The 20,581-nt window shown below is 38.9% G+C and overlaps 1 protein-coding gene across 3 annotated transcripts in view; it reads right to left on the reverse strand.

Annotated features, from left to right (window-relative positions):
• Window positions 1-7,569: 7,569 nt before the first annotated feature.
• The window catches only part of LOC138101027 (cyclin-dependent kinase 13-like), a 44,817-nt gene continuing 31,805 nt past the window's right edge, over window positions 7,570-20,581 (reverse strand). Inside the window, exons 8-14 of one of the 3 annotated variants that reach the window (XM_068998863.1) lie at window positions 20,079-20,180; window positions 19,884-19,961; window positions 17,674-17,790; window positions 16,587-16,718; window positions 14,091-14,242; window positions 10,530-11,093; window positions 7,570-9,432 (exon numbers count right to left, since the gene is read on the reverse strand). In XM_068998863.1, the coding sequence (XP_068854964.1) occupies window positions 8,576-9,432; window positions 10,530-11,093; window positions 14,091-14,242; window positions 16,587-16,718; window positions 17,674-17,790; window positions 19,884-19,961; window positions 20,079-20,180 (2,002 nt within the window). In that variant the 3' untranslated portion in view covers window positions 7,570-8,575. Of the gene's footprint in view, window positions 9,433-10,529; window positions 11,094-14,036; window positions 14,243-16,586; window positions 16,719-17,673; window positions 17,791-19,883; window positions 19,962-20,078; window positions 20,181-20,581 lie in introns of all 3 variants that reach the window. The other 2 variants (XM_068998864.1, XM_068998862.1) reach the window with 2 other exon arrangements.

A 20,581-nucleotide genomic window follows, 5' to 3' on the forward strand; every position in this document is an offset into this window, starting at 1 on the left:
GTGCTTGTATGTTTTTCATGTTGATTTTGTCTTGTCAAACGGTTGTCTCTACATTGTGTAGAAGTTTGGTCAGTTATCACCATTTCATATAGCAGGAGCTGTTTTAAATATCAATCACACTTAAAACAAAAGAAATATATTCCCTCAAATTGAGTATCAGTGAAGCATCTATACTTGATGTTCTTTCTATTCTGCATATGAAATCCTGACTTTTTCCTGTTAACTGCAGCCTCTTTTTTTGTCAAAAGAAGGTTTTAAACATTTTTATTTTTATTTAGTCAATATAACTCATCCCTCTCATTCTCATAGCATTTTTCTTCCCAATTCTGTAAAGGAAATTGATGATCTCACCTAAATTTAAACTACCAGCTTCCTTATTTTGTTATGGACCGCAGTGACCATATTTAGTTCTGTTGGATGCTCCTTATTCCCGTTCTGCTCTTGCCACCACAAACATGTCACATGGATTAAATATTTAGACAGAAACATACTTTAGCCAAGACAGGAGGAAGCCTCATATTGGGACTGCATCTCAAACAATCCGATATTTTTAGAACTTGATGGAAATACTTTTTCAGTCCTTTGATGGTGCTTTGATTTACAGCTTCCCATAATGAAGGGCATTATTAGTTTTTACAATACAAAAGCTCCATAATGCTGAAACCTTAATACAGGACTGAGGAATGAAAAAGAAAAAAAAAAAAAAAAAAAAAAAAAAAAAAAAAAAAAAAGCAGTGGAGGAGGCTGCAAGGTAGCAACAAATGACAGGCACTCACATAAAGTGTGCAGAATGTTTCCCTGGATGTGAAGAAACAATTTGCATTCTAATGGCTGAGACTAACAAGAAATACCCAAACTCAAACTGAACTGGAGCTTCCCAGGAGATCAGTTGAAAGAGAAGGTCATCTCCGATTCACCTGATGCTAAAAGCTGAAATAGGTTTGAATTTCTGATAAAACAGGTCTGCAAAGTTCTCTGGAATTTTTTGGCTTTTTTGTCATAATTCCCAAAAGGCAACATTGTAATGGCAAGTACAGTTTGCAAATAAAAATCATTACTACTACCTGCATGTCTTCTTTCACTGTCCTGCATAAACGTATGTGCTTGCTTGGAAGTCTCACAGCAGGATCTGCAATCCATAACAAGAAGCAACCTGAGGGGAAAAATGTACAGAGCTTCTAAAATCTGCCAGGTTTAGAGTAATACTTTCCTGATGTGGAATTGCCAAACCATCTGCAGATAAGTTTTTAACTATTATTTACTACTTCAGTTCTCATATACAGCATTAGTAGATTCCTGTTCATTTCCCATGTCATCTGTAGTTCTTACTCCATTCCCTACCCCCTCCCCCTCATGAACAATTTTTAGAAAAAATGGGATTTAAAAATGGTCACAATTAATCTTTGTTCTGCAAAGAAAGCAGTCAGAAGGTCCAAGGCCTTCCTTGTCTTGAGGGCAAGGATTCCAGCCCAGGGATGACATGAGCTTTCAAGAGTATTTGTGGGGCAGAAAAGGTTACAGGACTGCACATGGATAACTTTGGCTGCTGTTTTTGTTTGCTGTGCATATCTTCGTTTTCCAGTGTGGGGATGTGTTTTAACTCTAGTGGAGGAAGGCAGGGAATGGCCTGCTCCTCTTCTGTAACTTCCATGTATTTTTTGCCACCAGCTTAGGTGCAAAGCAGAAGTCCCAATCCCTCAATCCTACATTGATTTGCAGGTGGTTTCTAACATCCAAATGCTCTCTGAAGGGCAATACCAGTAAAGAAAAACAGAAAATAAAAAAAAAAAACAAACCAAACCAAACAAAAGAACACCACCAAACCAGTTCCTGCTTTGAAATAATTCCTGCAGATCATTTCTTCAGGTGGTAAGGATGAAGGAGAATGAAAATAAGTAATGATCTCTTCCTTGCTCCTTGTTCGGGAAAAATTGCCTCCTAAAGTCAGGCTCCTGTTCAGTTCTCTGTACAGCCCATTCCTTGCTCAGGGTGACCTGGAGAGAAAGCAGTGAGAGAAAGCAGCACTAGGGCATTGATGCTCAGAGAGGTGCCCAAAGGCAGGGCAAGCAGACATCGGTGCTCTTCAACCACTGCCACCTGGGCAAAACCAAGATCCTAGAAAGGCAGTAGAGTGTGCTGTTCCCCATGGTGGAACCTGTTGACATGCTTTATACATTTGTAGAACAGGTGCAGGAGGAAAGTAAAAAGGGAGCTGTGCTAGACGTTGCTGCACACTGAACACTTGCTTCCAGCTATGTCCTCTAGCAACTAATACCACACCCTAGCACAAAGGAGGGAGTACAGCAGAGAGACTTACCTGCACAAGTCAAATAGTAACCACTTATTCCCCTAGGTTCCCTTACAGGTGGCAAACAGCTGTCAGAACTGCTTGCGAGTACCAGAAGCTCCCAGACTGGTTTCTGTAATGCTTACCCTTGAGTATTCCCTTTTCTAACCAGCTATGTCTCCTCTACACTGTATTTCCTAATACTGAAAAAAAATCTTCACAAAGCCTCTTTGCAAAAAGTCCTATTAAAGGTACATTCACTGTTACAAGAATTTGCCATATCGATCAAAGTGCCCCCAGAGGAACTGCTGAAGAAGAATTGAAGCCATGCTGCGTGATCTGAGTACTGCCTATTGGTGAGGGCTGCTCTAAATGAAGAAAAAGCATTACCATAAGGTTCAAAGTTCCTCTGACTGTGCCTTCTCTCCATAGGCAATAAAAAAAGCCCAAAATCAGGGGCTGTAACATGTAAACGACTTTAAAAGCAAAACGCTCAAGGTCCATCAACATGAATGCAGTTGACTGGGAAAAGCAACAGTTGCCCTTATTTGTCAAAGTTCTTTCTGCCCATGTTTGCTGCAACTGCAAAGTGCTCCAACTTTCATTTTCTTCCATATGGTGGGGGAGTTTGGTAGCTCTAAACCTGTTCATCCAGGTGGCCTGTCAGGTTTTATAGGCATCCCTTAAAAAGGGAGCATCCCTTAAAAAGGGAAGCAACCTAATCCTGGCTCAGGTAATTCAAAAGAAAATTCTGCAAAACTGCATTGTTCTTTAAAAGCTAACAGGCAGTAATTCATGGCTTTGACATGAGAGGACTGGTTTCCTCCCTTGCCACCGATTTCATAGACCCATTCCTTGCTCTGTGTTGATACAGGCTGTTCTGCAGTTACTTGTGTATCTCCTCTTTCACTTGATGCTATTTTATGTGCAGCTGAGGATATCAACTGACATGCAGATCCCACCGGAATTATTACTGGTACCCTACTGCACAGCTGGCTACCCCTATGGCAGTAAGAGCTCAGTGAAAGGGATGCCGCACCCTTCTCAAACCATTTCAGGTTCATGCTTCAATATAATCAGAGCCAACATTTGTTATGAGTTGCAATAGCAGCTTTCACGAGAAAAAACTCAGCAGGCAACTGGAATTGGTTACACACAACTGCCAGATCTGCTACATGCAAGTCAACACACTATGAAATACACTTTGAGCTTGTCGCCAGAACTGAAGGTCAGGCTTTAATTGTAGCTGTCACCAAAGTATTGTTTCCAAAGTGAGATGTTTTGGGCTGCAGCTACACATCTTGTCAACCTAATGTCAAACAACACCTCTGTAACTGCTGCTGGCCCCTGTAACTTCCAGCTGCATTTTCACTGCCCATCTATTGGCTTTATCAATGACAAGTGATGAAGCAGCACTCTGCCCAACCTCAAGAGGACTGAAGATAACAGCAAGTGACGTATTTTTGGATGGAGGTATAGCATTTATTGAAAGATTCAAAAGGTTTCTTTAGATTAACTAATACAGTAGGAAAAGGACAAGAAAAGCCTCAGGCATTCAAAGCACAGTTGCTTAAGCCAGGCTCAATTCACAGTGTCTCACTAGACACTAAAAATACCTGGCTCTTTGGATTTGATTTCCCATTGCTTCTAACACACACACCATCCTCTTTAAAGAGACAGTGGTGGGGAATATTAAGTACACCTCTGCTTGGACACTGCAAAGAAAAAATGTGATGCTGTCCATAGCCCACCATCCTGAGCAGCTCACATGTGCTGAAGCAGCAGCTTCTCAGCCCCCGTCCCACACCCACATCCCAGCACTCTGCCTGGTCTCAGGGCACCATCAGTACTCGAAGGGATGCTCTGCTGCACCTTGGCTCCTGCATCACCTACTCTGCCAGCAAAGCATCACACTGCCAGTCCCTGGAGGGCTCCTTTGAAACAGGACTGGAGCAGTAAAGGGGTTTTATTAATAACTTGCAGAATTTCAATACACTAAAAACATTCTCAGTTTAACCCAATGTTCTTTTGAAATGCTATTTGATGAGCAGAGAGGGAAAACAATGAAAGACTTCAATTTTCATGTATTTTATTTACAGGCTGCACAATACATTTTATATACAAATGGCTTAAAATAACAAAGAGTAAGCAAGCTGAAGCATAACAATTTATTTTAAATTAAGTTGTCTCGAAAGAACTCCTGCAATAAAGTTTCTTCACCCTGATAAGCAAGTTAATTTGATTTTAAGTCAACCCAAGGTCATTTTATTTTAAAATATAGAATTCAAATAAATTGTCTGGCGATTCCTTAATTTCATGACACACTTCCGTAAATATAGAACATCCCAAAACTCTCAAGAAGGGTAATAGCCAAAATTTCCTCATGTAAAAAACACTATAACAGAACAGACTGGAGAAATGTTGTATGTAAAACACTTGAGTGTTTTATTAATGAAAAGAAGAATGCAAGTAGTACATCTGACATTTTCCTCTCTCGGAAACAGAATTCATGGTCCAAGACCTAATTTGCCTGCAGACAAGAGGTATCCTGTGTTACTTCAGTACTTCAGTTTTTACCACACAATTATCAAACCCATCCAACTGTAAACTCCACCAAAACTGAAACTGCGTCCTACACCAAGCAAAAGGAGAAGAGCACTCAAAACCGTAAGAACTTACAACGTGACACTTACTGCCTCTGCTTCTAGAAAGCCCCTGACACTACTGTGGGATGGAGAAATTTTAATAGAGACCACATTTTATGGAAGCATAAGAAAATATAGAAGTTTGCCATTTAAAATTTATCCAAGAAATTATATTAACATTTAAGGATACATGTGTTTTTATACCTCTTCCCTAGCACTGTTCATTCTGTTCAGGATAACAACTAGCAATCCATAAAAGCGGTTTCCTTTTCCTTTGGCTGAATTTAGCATTTTAATAGTCTAAGTCTTTTAAGTCATGGTCATAAGCAGTCCAGTTGTGCTTGCTTTCTTCCTCTTGGTATGGCTAAAGACCACTTAATATAAATAATGAAGTACTTGCTATGTGATAATCCATTATTACAGTATTTCACTACGTTTATTTAGAAACACAAACACACAACACTTACTTTTCGATGTAGTATCCAGGTCTCTGTAGCTCACTTTGGAATTGCAGCACATAAAACATAAACCCAAAGGAATGAGGGAGAAAGTAACAAAAGCCACAGCTCCACAGAAAAATAATGCTGTTTTCAGAATGCCTACTACTGCATCAAAAATGCAAGAGCCACGTGATATAAAATGCCAAACTAGTACAGCCTCTGCTAAGTGGAGTTCACTCATAAGGGTAAAATGCTGCCATAAGCACCTAGTCATGTGATTTAATTCAAAAGAAATGCTGACAGGTAATACACAGGTCCAGTACAAATGAATGTGGACCTTAGATCCGGGCAGTTCCCTGGCTGCTAACCTGCCCAGACACAATTCCAGGCCAGGGGAGTGTGGCTGCAATCCTCCTGCCACACCCTCAAGGGCAGAGCTCCTCACCTGTACCCAGCCCCCACCAGCCCAGGAGGAAAGGTGTCAGCAAAAGAGCCAAGAAGATTCCCTGGGTTGCAGAGAAGGCAATCTTTTCAGAGTTATCACATACAGAAATACACTAACTTTCCCTCCAAATTATCCCAACACTGCTGTGCCAGGCAAATACAGTGTTCAAAGTCACAGGTGAGTAATCTTTAAGCTGGGGAAAAGTCATTGTACAATATTCATCTGCTGCAGCATGGCACAGTTTTGTTTCTGATTCATCTGGAAATAACTTGTTTATTGCACCTCCTCTCTCCTCACAGTCAGGATTACTTGTGCTGGGGCTACTGGAGTTTTTTTCATGGCAAAAGACTAAAATCCATTTTGGTAGAAAAATGTATGAGAGAGCTGCCATCAGGAAACTGCACATTCATTTACACATGCAGAGGGGACTGACTTCTCTGCACTGAATGAAGCGAACTAAATGACTTGAAAATTTATGTCCAAAAGGGAATGTAGGAGACTCAACTTTTTCCTTGCATTTTGTACTGGAAGTCAATTAATTTAGTCCTCCGAGATCTACTTTCCATTTGAACTTACCTGTGTTTTTAGACCACTATTGCTTGCAATTTCACTTCAAGTGCAGGTGAGTAACCCCAGACTGCACGTCTTTAGTGAAAGTAAGTGCATATAAGCTTTGAAAGTCTTTTGCTTGATTCTAAAAAAACAAACAAACAAAAAAGCAATGTGTGTGTATATTTGTGGGTCTGGGTTTTTTAAAGAATAGTAAACAAAGAGCCTTAGCCAGCATTGCCCATATCTAAATGACACTAATGATTTTTGTCATTATAACTTTACTAGCAGAAAAATGCTACTCAAGGGAAAAACAGTCCAGTGAACTGTAATTCATGTGAAGCTTTTGCCTTTCTTAAGCACGGCCTATTCAGGTTGTAAGTATTTGACTGACGTGGCCACTTTCATTTTCAGATAGCAGGATTTTCTGCTGTGTCTAGTGAAGGCAACTGCCAGACTTGGGGACAGCATAAGCAGCAGGACTCTCTCTCCATTCCTCATCTGCCAGATCCTCAAACACTACGCAGTTAGCGAAGGGAGTTTCGCCATGCTCTGCAGTGTGGGAATTAGTCATATATGAACCAGGATTTTCAATTAAAACAAAACACTAACAGCTTTGGCTTCTATTCTGAAAATCCCAAAAGTCATTGACAAGACATTTGTTATAGTGTAAGTAGAAATTTTACTTTTTAAAAAGTAGTATTTAAACACTCAGTTACATAAGGTACCGATTTGTCAACTGGATAATCAGTTGGAAAATTGTTTCCAATATGGGCTTCAAGACATCCTATTACGTACAGGCAAAATATAACCATACCTCCTCTCTGCAGGAGAGAGACCACTTGTTATCAGAGAAAACAAAAAAGAAACCAAGCTGGAAGTTGTAATTAGTATGAGGAGTGGCTCTTTGTAAGAGTTTTAACTATAAAAATTTTAGCTGTTCCGAGACACTCAATTCCAATATTAAAATGTTCGGTGGAATAGCAGATATAAAATCAATTAATTGGCACAATCACAAGTTTACAGCGAATTACAACTAGTGTCAAACATTTTGCCATTGCTTTAAATACTGGTCTTTTTTCCTTTGGTTACTTCCTACAATGCAGTACTTGGGGTAAAAAGACAACAGTGTCAGCTTTTCACACAAAGTAAAGAAATTACTGCTGTTGACATTTAAGAGAAAAAAACTATGTCATCACTTGGTAAGGACATATAAAGTATAGTTTATTTGGCAGAGGAACTAAAACACTTACTACAAGTCCAACAGGGAGCTGAGGAAAAACTACACTCTTCATTCTTCTCCTCACTTTCAACGTTTCTCATGAAGTTCAATTTGGAAATTACAATTTTATCTAGGTAAAATCAGGTCTCTAAGTTAACTGGCCCATGTGAAGCAAACAGCACAAGGTTATGACCTGTTCGAGTTTCTTATTATTATCTGAATTCTCTTGTTAATTACCTAGGTTTAGGCATCATGTTCATAGCAATCTATGAAGTACTTCCAAATTTTTGCAGACCTTAAGCTTACATGTTAAGGCACTTACCATTCAAGTAAAACAGTTTTTATATAAACAAGCGTGGGAGATGGAGAGAACATTTGACCAGAACACCCATTCTTTTTTTTTTCTTGAAAGAAAAAAAAAAACGTTGACCAAATATTTATAAAATTTTGCATCAAGAGAAAGGTTGTGTTTTATTATCTGAAATGAGCACGAAGTACACCTTCCACAATAACACTGAAAGCAGTGCAAAGACTGACAGTGACCTTTGACTAAAGGTAGTTTTGTAAAAGAAAAATACCAAATAAATCAGTGCCCTGCTTTGATTGTTGTAAAATTTCTTTTTTACATAAAAGTTGGTCCAAACTTACAAAAAAAGCACAAATGTGCATAGTTCAGAAGATCTGAAAGAGTGTCATAAAAAGCTGATGTCCCTAAATTTAGCATCCACTTAAAACTGCCAAAATACAAAATAAAAGTCAGAACTAGAGTTTGTGAACATGTACAATCAAGTCATCTAGTTTTTAGACAGCATGAGTTGTAAGCATTTTTTAATTTTTCCTACTGTATGCAAGACCCTTTTCCACATAAAAATAAAGCTGTTGAATTAACATTATTCAAGTCTGTTGAACTGCTGCTTTAAATTGCAGCCAGGGGGGAAAAAAAAGTTTTTCCAGATAAAAATGATGTGCCTGAGGAAAAACAGATACTCAATATGGTAATCCTCTGCCTCGCCCTCTCACTGCAGATGTGCTAATGTGTCCCCTGTATCCTTGGGAATAGCCAGGTCCTTGGGCAGGAGAAGTCCAAGTTTGTCCATGCATGTGGCTGATGCCAGTGGGATTTTCCTGTAAATTACTTCCATAGCTATAGTTGTGCATCTTTGTGGGCAAAGAGTGCGTACTCTCTGGCCCTGTGGAAGCATCACTGCTGCTCCCCAAAACTGGGATTGGGCCATGGCTGTATTCAAACCTATGGTCTTTATCTCCACTGAACAGCATGGGGCCAGCGTTGAGGTAAATGTCTCCATAACCAGTTACTGAGCTGGGAAAGGATTCTGGAAAGGCTGATGGAGGAGGGACAGCACCAGAGTGAGATGAAGCAGTACTGTAGTTATCCAAAGACTGAATATCTGAGTTTCCAAGGAAACTCCTCCTTTCTAATACTCCTGATGATCCGCTTCCTATTCCATCGCTAGTGCTGTAACAGGCAGATGAGAAGGACGATGATCCAAAGTTATCCTTGTAGTCTGGGCCTGTTACATAGGAATCTCTAGCCTGATAATCCACACTTGTTTGTACTGGCTCCTCTGTTGTCGCCTGAGCTTGATGCTGAGCCAGCAGCTGCAGAAGAGCTGCTTTCACTCCTGCGTGAGGATCTGTTCCTGAAGAGTTACCTATAGGCAAATGCGCATTCTCTGTCCGATAATCAAGGTCTTCATCAGTGAGCGGCGGAGGCTCCGGTGGCTCGGGGGGACGCTGGTCTGGAGGCAAGATCCGAGGGCGCTCCTGCTCAGGTGTTCGGTTCAGAAGTCTCATCTCAGACTGCCTAACCAAATCCTCTTGACCTAAGAAGATGAAAAAAAAACCCCTTTTGGAATAAAAATATACAAATAACAGGACCAGAAAAAAAAGGACTCCTTCCTGGAAAAACACTGAGGTTTGTTAACTTCAGTTCTCATGAATTTATTAGTTAAATTTATCAGTAATTATATAGATTATTTTGGACAAAATCTGGCAACGGCTCATTTGCCTCAGGAGCATAATGCAGGTTACTCATTGAAGTAAGATTACCACAGTCAGTTAAAGAAAAACAGTACAAGCTCCTTAAAAAAAACCCCACCAAAACCAAACAACCAGAACAAAACTCAAGCAACACAAACACTAGAAGTTCACAGAAGGATCAGGAAAGATTAGTATAGGGACAGAAGTCTCGAGGGACAAAAGGCCACCCTATCAAAGAACAGCAAAACTCAAGGTTTAAAATAAACATGAACAAAAAAGCACACCTGTCAAAAAATCCCCAAAACCCTCCCTCCAAGAACAGTCCCAAAACATTTCAGAATATTTCTTTCAACAGCTGCAAACACCACAAAACCACAATAAATCCGAATTTGCAATCCAAAAAGATGAACAGAGCTTTAAACTGTGGGAAGACAACAGAAGCCACTACTACACCCCAATGGAAACCTTTAACCATGTGTGTGACAGTTACCGGTCACCACTGAATTTGACACTAAGGAACTGCTCTAGTCAGCATTAAAACCCAAAATAAAATAACTGTCTCATGAAAATAAGCTTTACCTAAACACACAGTCAAAACTGGCAAATTACATCTCTGCATCTGCTAGAAAAGACTGTCTTCTCCACCATTCTCCACCACACTCACCATTAAGAAACTACCCCCCACCCCGAATAATGCTCAATATTTCATCAGTAATACTTGTGTACCTCTTAGGCTGCGTATCATTGTTTGCTCTGTCTGCACAGCACCTGTTACACTAATAGACAAATTCTCTGATACAGACATAAAATGTGACCAAATCAGTTTAATCTCCTATACTCACACCGATTCATATGGCAAACATGTTAATTCTCTACTCCCAAACTATTACATCTCCAGTACTCCAGGTATTTGCTGGTTAGCAATAAAGGCCTTCAGTACCTGCAGACATGTATAATGACTTGATCAGATGTGGGTAGCCAGGTGCCGGAGAGTCCACGTCGTCCCGGCTGACAGACACAGGAGTGGCGGGCTCTGGAGGCTGCCTGAGTTGTAATGACATTTCATTTCCTGATCCATTTTCCTTCTCCTCCAACACAAAATCTTTTTGTTTTGTTTGCTGAGCCTTTATTAACTGAGACAACAGAACAGCAAATGCACTCTGCACAGCTGCCTGGGCAGCATCAGTCTCAACTTTAGGCTGACCCAGCTGAGCAGGTGGCACAGGGGGCTGCGTGACCAGTGGCTGTTTTAGAGGCTCCTGCTCTGGAGGTGGTGGCGGAGGTGGCGGCGGCTGCTGCTGCTGCTGTTCTGACTGTTTTTCACCTGCTGACAAAATTCCAGCAGGAAGATTTATTTTATTTAGTTGCTGCTGAGTCTCTGGGTTTACTTTAATATTCAATACTTGGGCAAACTGTGCCAAACTAACACTTGTTTTAGACTGTAGCAGGTTTAGCAGGATTGCCACTTCATTCTGGTTTAACTGCTGTCCAGTGCTTGTTTTTGCTAAAGACAAAAAAGGTGTTTTTAAATATTATTTAGAACTGGCATAATTCAGAAACTCAAAAGAAGACTAATCTAGCATGGTTGACATGACTGGCAAAGCATGGGTTTGGACAACACAGAAATGGAATGCTTTTACTATTAACTGTCTTCGGGGAGTATCTATAGGAAATGGAACAGTAAGATCCAATATAACCAAAGTGACTTCCATGAGGTGCACACACGCACTTGGACAGATGGAAAAACACCAAGCTAGAGCTCAATTTTCCACAATATAACTAAGCTGGGGCTTAAGGCCCCCTGCTTTAGGCAGCTGTAAGATTTCCAATCCCTATAAAATTTCCTATCTTTGACATACCACAACCCTTTGTTAAAATGTAGCCATCTGCAAAATCCATTTCCAGTCATATTCCAGCCCATTCTAATTCAGCATCTGGGTTTTAACACCTGCCCAAGTGACTTGGCTCTAGGTGGCCCAGGAGCTCACAGTATAAATGCAAAAGGAAGTGCTGACTTTGAGGGACAAGAAGTCAATCACTCAGTAGCAGGAAATATGTGATGATATACAGTTAATTCAATTAAATGGAGCTTGCCACAAATAAGAGCAGATTATGATGATGCAGGGGAATATATGAATAAGGAAGTTTGAATATCAAAGTAGTTTCTTAGCTTAAAACACCCATTGCAGTGATTTATTTTGAAAGAAGTGAAGCAGCATGGGTTGCAACATGCCCCATGAGTACATGACTGAGAGAAGAAAGCAGTTAAAAATTAGAAAGAGTGTGTGAGCAAGCTGGCAGAACTCTGAATTTTTTCTAACCCAGGTCAGCACAAACACATTCAGTCCTCTTCTATTCTTGCCATTGTGCTATCTTACCAATATATTAATTCATAGCAGATTAAAAGCCATGCATGACACACAAAAATATTAAGTATTTGCCTTTCAAGTTTTAAGAGTAGCACATCTGCAAAGTGCTGCAAAACCCACAACTCTACTTGTGGATGTGCACCAGGATACAAGCACTTGGAACCTACTTAAGCAGGATCCAGGGATTTCAAAATTTTTATATTTTTATATGAATATAAACCACCTTCTCTCTGGTAATACAAAAAAATAAATCACAATTTCTTATGCCTTGTACTGCTGACTCTCACTCAGATGCTGCAATTAACAGAAGATTTTGTCACATATGAGGATGGTATACTCAACATTAAAATTTCTCTCAGACTCAGTGGAAATTAATCAGAAAAATGCCAAACAGAAACTAATCTACCTATTCCATACCCTTTGGCTAGCTTTAAGTTCATTCTAACAGGAAACTGTATTCTGGGAAACCTGTCATAACAAAATTATTGAGCTCTGAACAGCTCCTGTTAAATTGCAAAATGCAATAACCAGGGGTCCCATTCATGAATCAGAACATTAGCAATTGTCTTTTTAACCTCTCCTTTTGGGGAGAAAAGGAGAAATTAGAAACAAATGCAAGAGTTTTGGCTAAAGCATGCATTTGGTCATGGAGTTATATAATGTGTCTTATTAATAATATTATCTAAGGTGCATTACGGCTTCCAGAAGTGCTTTGTTTAATATAGGAAATGCCTCTATGCTTCACTGAAAATTAAATTGTCTTCTTTTCTATCTAGATATATTTTTCTGTATACATATGGGTAAACAGAAATATAGGTCTGAATGATTCCTTCTCTATTTGCTTAGTTTATTTTGCATAGTCAGTATTAATGACTAACAGTAGTCATCAGGCTGTTATGTTATGTTATGTTATAAAAGCACAAAGAAGATATCCTTTGGACTCTTTAAATTTCTAATACAGTTTCATTGATAGGAGAAAAAGAGTTAGAGAAAGTCATTCTTGAAAATGCTGCCAAAACTTTAGCCTAAACATACAGATTAGCAGAATCTCACAGCTGGTTTACAATGAGAAACCAGATGAATGGAGCAAGAGGCAATAAATTGCAATAAAATATGATCAAAATAACTATTTTCTGTGTATCTTTGCAGAGAATATTTGGAGCTCTGCTCTACTGTTAAATTAAGGGTTGATTCAAGATGGTTCGTGTTAAACAATTGTCAGCTACTATGAATGCATAAACTGTGCTTTTCAGCTGAACTCTTCCATCAGTGCCATAGGATTTATGGTCACTTTGCACAATCAAAAATGGTTTTACATTAAACATACAGGTATCCATCTGGTGTTGTAACTCTCTATTTTTCTAAATTTTGAGAACTGTCACTTAACTGCTGAGTATCTCAAATGGTCTCCATATCAGAACCATTACTTCTTTTGTTATATTATATTTGTAAAACTTGTCTGAAGCAAGATACTTTTGTTAAGTTTCAGAATTAGTAGCAGTGCAATTCACAGAGGTAGCTACTTCATGTTATACCAGCTTCTGGGGGGTGGGGGGGGGGATGGTTTTGGTGTTTGGGGTTTTTTTTGGGTTTTTGTTGTTTGTTTGTTTTTTTTTTAAACAACTTGATTTAGCCCCAACAACCTGGAAAGCTGAAGACTACCATAACATGAAGATGGAATCTGTTCCATTTGAAATTACGATTGTTCTAAACTCTGCCTTCTGATCAGTTTATCAATACCAATAAAGCTTATCCAATCTATGGAGATTGTGAGAAACTTTGAACAGTCACTGGCTTGTGGAATTACAAAAGAATTATAGATGAGCAAGAGCTAAAATCCCCTCAAAATAAGAGCAAGCAAGGTAGCTGCTCTGACCAGGCTGAAAAGTTTGGTAAAATTGGAGAGGGACACTTATGTTTCCAAAAGCAAAGGCAAATCTTTTGTAACAAAGATTAAACTTACAATACTGTTCCTCCCTCAAGAATCCAGGAGACGTCAATACTCTGCAAATAACATCTAAAATTTCTATAGGTGCAATCCAAGTAGTAGGTAAATAAGAACTGAAAATATTACTGACCAAGTGCTACACTAGAGCTGCCCTGAGTTTTGAGTTGGGAAGAAGTTTGCATGCCTTGTGGGGTGTTGGTTCTGCTCTCATCCATGCCTAGAGACAGATCCTTCCTAGGGACTTTAGCTGCTGTAGAGTCATCAGTCATGCCCATCTGCTTCTGTCTTCTGCGTTTCTTACTCCACAGCTCATGGCAATCCTGCCACAAAGGAAGGCTGCAAAGAATGATTGGAGATAATCAGTTTTATCCCCATTGTTAATTTTTTTAACCATACTGGTAAAATAAACATTTAAATTATACCTAATGTAACTTTTGAAAGGTGAACCGACTAGAACTCAGCAATACATCAAGGAAACATTCAAAAGCCAGCAAAATCTGAGACCTGCTTTTTCCTGGCTGAAATCTCTTTACTGAGTGCCTCTTTCAGAAGCACAGGTCCTTCTGGCAGAAAAGAGGAAAAAGCAACTTAAAATGAGACTTATTTTCTGAATTATTTGTGTACTTCAAACTTCAAAATCAATGCTGCACAGTTGCTATGAAATACAACTTGCATACTACCAGATAACTAAGTTATCAATATGAAAGTGGTTTTTTCACAGTCCTTCTGTCTCTTATAAAAGTACTGTTGAGTCATTAGGTCACATATTTGTCCACAGTAACAGACATGGCTATTTAGTATTTATAGTGTACAGATCAGGCAACCAAGAAAGTCAGAGGGGAAAAAAGGAAAAAGTTGCAGAAGTAAGTTACATGAATAAATAGCACTTGACACTAGCAAAGCTGGCATACCAGGAAGAACAAGGGGATATCCTCTGAAATATGAACATATGAATGCAGAGGCAAAATTCTCTTAAGAAACTTATCAGCCACTAATTCTGTCCTTCCATTACAGTTCCCTGCAGGCATCTCAATTCTGATTTCCTGAGGAACACAAAGACCCATCCATAGATAACAGAAATACTGAGATGGGCAGTAAAAATAGTGGTTTATGTTTTCCTACTACAAATTAACTGTCTTAGCAGTTCTGTCACCCAGGAACATGGAAAAATTAGCTGATAGATGACAAGAGACACTGGAAATGCAATTATGACAACTGTTTCCTTTATTCTCTCCCTCCACCTCCCAAGTACTTTCTGAAAAACAACTGGAAGCAAGAACTCATTGTGAGAAGTATCCCATGGTTCTTGCAATCAGCATGTCACTTTCTTTTAATGAACAGCTGCTCCTTCCCAAAACAGAACTTCAGTCTTTGAAGAGAACAGCTGACACTTTCCTGTGCTGTGCCAGAAGTGAGTGTGGTTCCTCTTAATTTTTAAAAGGACACCAATGACTAGTTTGTTTTGGATTTCCATGTATCAACTTCTAGAATGGATGCATTACCACATCCTTGAAGAAAAGATGATCTTCCCATTCACTTACTTTAAAATGCACATAAGCAACATGCTGTACAAAAGTGGTTCTGAGACTTCAGCAAACAGCCTGAGATTGCTGATTTCTGATTTTCACACAGTGATATAGTCATATTCAGGCAATTAAACCTCTTTACCTCATGTTTCAGGAACATTAGTAATGTCTGCCCAGAGAGGATGTGGAGTCTCCCTCACTGGAGATACTCAAGAACCATCTGGACACAATCCTGCACCATGTGCTCTGGGAAAACCCTACTTGAGCAGGGAGGTTGGACCATATGACCCACTGTGGTGCCTGCCAACCTCATCGATTCTGTGATTCTGTGTAACAACCTTGTGTATGTAACAGGTAAGTCTAGAAAGAATTTTAATAAAATCCTTACATAAAACTCAAACACTTTTCCCACCTGGTAACTAATTAAAAATAAGTCAGTACAGGCTGCCTTGAAGGTTCAGTTTACTCAAACAATATCATAGGTTCTATGTTCTGACAGCTACACTGAGGAAAGAATGACACCTGCAGATTCTCTAGCACCTTTTCACTCTTTTCCTCAGGACATGCTCCAATATGATTTGTACTGATTAAAATGACTGTAAAGTCACTGCAAAAATCCGACAGGACGTTGCAATACATTTCCTCTAGAGAAACTTACAGGAACAACCCTGCACAATTTCACTTTTCCTGCCTGTAAAACCAAGACTCTCATCTGGCTCATGAAACAATTTACTGTATTTGACTTTAACTCTCAAGTACCTGTGCAGAATTCTATAGCCAGTGTCATTCTATAATCAAAGAAGGCAATTCAGTTTAATGGAGGACCTCAAAATCCTTGGAAAAAGTAGACACTAGTAAACTGAGATAAAAGGGAAATTATGTTTTTTAAATATTAGTAACATTCATAGAATAGTATTTTCTTTAAAGGTAGTAATGCAATAACTTGTCCTAGGAATGATGGATCAATTCTCAGATCCTCATAACCACTGTTATCTTAGCTACACAAGCATTTTACTGCAGAATCACCTTTCAACAACTGTGTACATCAACATTTCTGCCACCATCTCCTTTACTAAACCACAATGAACGTCATGAAATCAGTGCATGTTCACACTTCCTAGAGGTCAGTAGCATTACCAGTGGAAATTACTTACTCTGGAGGAGGCATTTTAGACGGTTCCACGTCTCGCAGAAACTCGCACTGAAGAGCTTGTTCAGCTGTGCAGCGCTTGCTGGGATCCAGGGCAAGCATATAATCGAATAAATCTAAAGCAGCTGGTGGGATGCTACAAAAGTGCAAAATAGAGGAAAGTGTCATATCTTTATTTTGTATCACACACTTCTGCGCAAAATTTTAATGAACACATTCCTTCCAAGACATTAAGCCCGAGACTGATCATTAAGTCCTCAGGTAACTTACACACTAACAAAACGCACCCACAATCTGAGCTTGATAGCAAGAGGAAGAGATAAACTTCACCTTTTACTACCTATGCTATTAAAAACCCAAGCTTTCTTTGCCTTGTGTTGCTTCATTGCTTGAAACCTTGTCCTTAAAAAAACCCACACCCACATTTTTAAGTCAAGACTATATTGTTACTTTACATTTTGGAATTTACCACCAGGGTTGGGACTTTTGATTGATTTATGGAAAATAATTCTATTGCTTCAAAGATATTAATCTCATTAGTATGAACAGGACGATGTATTTCTCTTGAAGCCCACTGTACCTGAACGAGAGGAACAACCCCTTTAAAATAAGCTTACAGCTGTTTTCCACACCTTTCACTTGTGATATATGCACAAAACTAGTCCAATGGTAGTACTTTAGGACATACGGTTCACGTAACTCCTCTGTGTTGAATGAGTTTATGACCCAGAAGACTGTAATGTTAACCAGACTACATATTTAGCTGTAGCCAGTTTTACTAATAAAAAAGCAATTAAATACTCTGACCTGTTTTTTGGACAGGGCAACAAGCAGGTGTACCCAAACAAATCGTTTCCTTAGGTGAAAGCTGACAGGTGGCTGAAATTTTAGGGCCTTCTTTCCTCTTCCTGACACTTCTATTAAATAAGGGTTAATACAAGCTCTGTGGGTATCATGGGAAGGACAAGAACCTAAAGCCATTTTTCTTTACACTCAATCTGTGTTCGTTCTCCAAAAAATACTGAAGTTCATAAAGTCTCCAAGAAAACTTAATGCTATTACAGTTGACTAAACTAATTCTTCATCCTTACAAAGCAAACTCTTCTCTCAGTTTTCGACGATACTGCTTCTTTGGTTTCATTGTGTTGAAATAAGCTAATTTTATAACATCAGGCCACACTGCTGGACAAGGACTTCCACAAATTCGGCTGCACCAAAAAGAAGGGAAAAAAGGATATGAGTTCCAAAACCACAAGCGAGCACAGCTGTCATTTTTACTCTTGCAAGTACAGTGAAAACAAAAATAATTTTCAATTTTAATGTTTGGGTTATTTTTAGCTAAAATTTCTCCACTGTCAAAATGTCCAACACCATTACATAATGGTGAATTGTCTACAAAAGGTAATCACCACACAGAGACCAAACTTACTGTTTCTGCCTCAGCCCAGCCCACACATCCTCTACAGAAATGTTTTGAAAAACTTAACTGACTATGTCTGAAGAGTACTCCAGGTATCTGACCAGATGAACTCGATAGCCCACATTCAGAGTAACTTTTATGGCCTTAGCTCCCAACGCCATTGAAGAAAGATATACCAAATAGCTGAAAAAGCACTTTTCACTGAGAATTTATTTAACACTGAAGACATAAGGGAAAAACACCAAACAATTCAGTAAGTCCTAAAGGCAGAAACCACTAGAAAACCTCTGTATTTTTTACTTCAGGTATGAGTTTCATGTCTCAAGCCTCATCTATCTCCACAAATGGAGTTGCCCACAATCTTATGCCTTGCATTCCATCCCCATCCTTTTTTCCAACCAAGGACGGCTAAGCACAGGTTGATCAACACCACACTTGAAGCAGAAGAACTAATAACGTATTTCCATATATGCAAAGTTTCAAATTCTGATGCAGGCAGTCGTAAAAGGACACTTTGCAAACACATTTCCCTAGTTCAGCCCTCCTTTTTATTAGATTTAAATGGTTAATGTAAGAGACCTAATGATCTATTAGTTATGGCCCAGGTGCTATGCAAACCAATCTGACTTTATACCAGTTGGGGTATTTTCAGGAGGGAGAATAAAAATAATAAATCTCTTACTATCAGAATTTACTTCAGCTTTATCTTTGATGAATTTTGAAAAGATAAACGTAGAATTGTTGACTGCAACATGATCACAGCAGAGATGTTAATACAACTGATTTATTATGCTCAAACAGCAAAAAATGCATAGCATCAGTGTAGAGGAAAGATGAGCTACAAACAGAAGCTTCCAGCAGAAGGAAACCACAAATTTTTAGGGTTTTGTACCAGAGGTACAACACAAAGAAAGAATAACTTTGCATTCTCATGTGCATCCATGCCATCTAGTGCTCAAAACCAAAAATTCCCAAACTCATGAGTTAAAACTCTTCTTATGCCAAAAACAACCACTGATACACTTTGCACTTCCTAAAACCTTTAATTTTTCAGGCCAGCTAATAACACATTACACAGAAACATGCTACTGTTCAATCTGTTTTGAAAAACATCTCAATATGTAACTTCATAATGTTTTTTATTAAGTAAATTTGACCATTTACTGTTCACATTCTGTAAGTTCTGTAGGACCCACCCTCTTTTCCCCTTGTTTCTAGGAAGAGCACCCCTCCTCCTTTACAATGTCAATTATGATATCAGAATCAAGAGCAAATTTTGCTCGCTGAATAAAGACAAAGATGCTCTGGTACTACTGAATTAAATACTTCTCATTCTATGATTTATTGAGAATAAGGAAAGAAATAAGAATTTTTATCTCCATCAAATGTCTGGCAGTTTGTAAGGGAACAGAAATATTCCCGCAAAAGTAATAAAGCGCAAGTATGTACATGGTAGGTTTGAAACAAGAACTCATGGCCAGCAGCATCCCAAATACCTATTCCTCCCAAATCCCACTTGTCCTTACTATTTTCCATGTTCTCACTTTGATTTGCTGCAAGCAATTTGCAACATCATCTTAAAAATTACAGGCATTTTGATTACGCTCTCTTTACAATTTCAGTAAGAGGCAACTCCACCTACTCTACAAAAACCCACCTTACTGATCAACTGTACATTGCTAGGAACACAGAACATTCACAAAAAAACCTTCATGTCGGTGCCAAAGTCACTTGTTACTTGTCCCTCAAAACCTCTAACATCTTACTTAGAGCAAAAACTGAGCACTTGCAGGTGTTTGCAGTGCATTATCTCAGATTTTAACACTAAGAAAAGAAACCTGTTTATGAGGCACCTACTATGTAGAAATGCTCGCAAGTTACCTTATGAGTTCCAGTTGAGCAAGTTCTTGATTTGCTTGAAATATTGGCTTTTTTGTAAAAAGTTCACCCAGGATACAGCTGTAAAACAGTTTTGCATAATTCCATCATTATGGCTTTCATTACAGATTGATAGAAACTTTAAGATTTATTTTTGGATTGTTTTTATCCTTGCTACGCTTCTGTCCAAACTCTTACCCACAGCTCCAGACATCAATAGCTGGTGTGTATCTTTCTTCCCCAAGCAGCAGTTCAGGAGGCCGATACCATAACGTAATAACTTTGTTGGTATATGGTCGGCTGTTAGGAGGAGGAAGAAGAGAGGACTATCATTTGGGTATGGTCACACCTCTGAAAAAATGATACCTTAAGGACTTTACTTCTGGGATGCTGTTTAAGAACAGTACAATCTTCCACTCTCTTTTCATTTTAGTCCTGCAAAGCTGTAACTGCACAAAAACAAATGCAATTGTCTGATGAAGGCTACAAAAGGTCAGATTGAACATATAGATAATAATCACACAGCCACCTTGATGCTACTTGAACTCTGTATCTCCACTATCATTCAGAAAGCAATACTGTATATTTATTACATTGCTAGTAATTTCCGGAGCAGGACCTGCTTAGATAAAACCAGTAAATTCCATGCAACTGTTAGTTACTACCATACTGAATACAGGACCTCTACAAGCATTTTAAAA

Source organism: Aphelocoma coerulescens, unplaced genomic scaffold (genome assembly GCF_041296385.1).
Source record: "Aphelocoma coerulescens isolate FSJ_1873_10779 unplaced genomic scaffold, UR_Acoe_1.0 HiC_scaffold_183, whole genome shotgun sequence".
In the NCBI taxonomy this organism is placed as follows: Eukaryota; Metazoa; Chordata; class Aves; order Passeriformes; family Corvidae; genus Aphelocoma; species Aphelocoma coerulescens.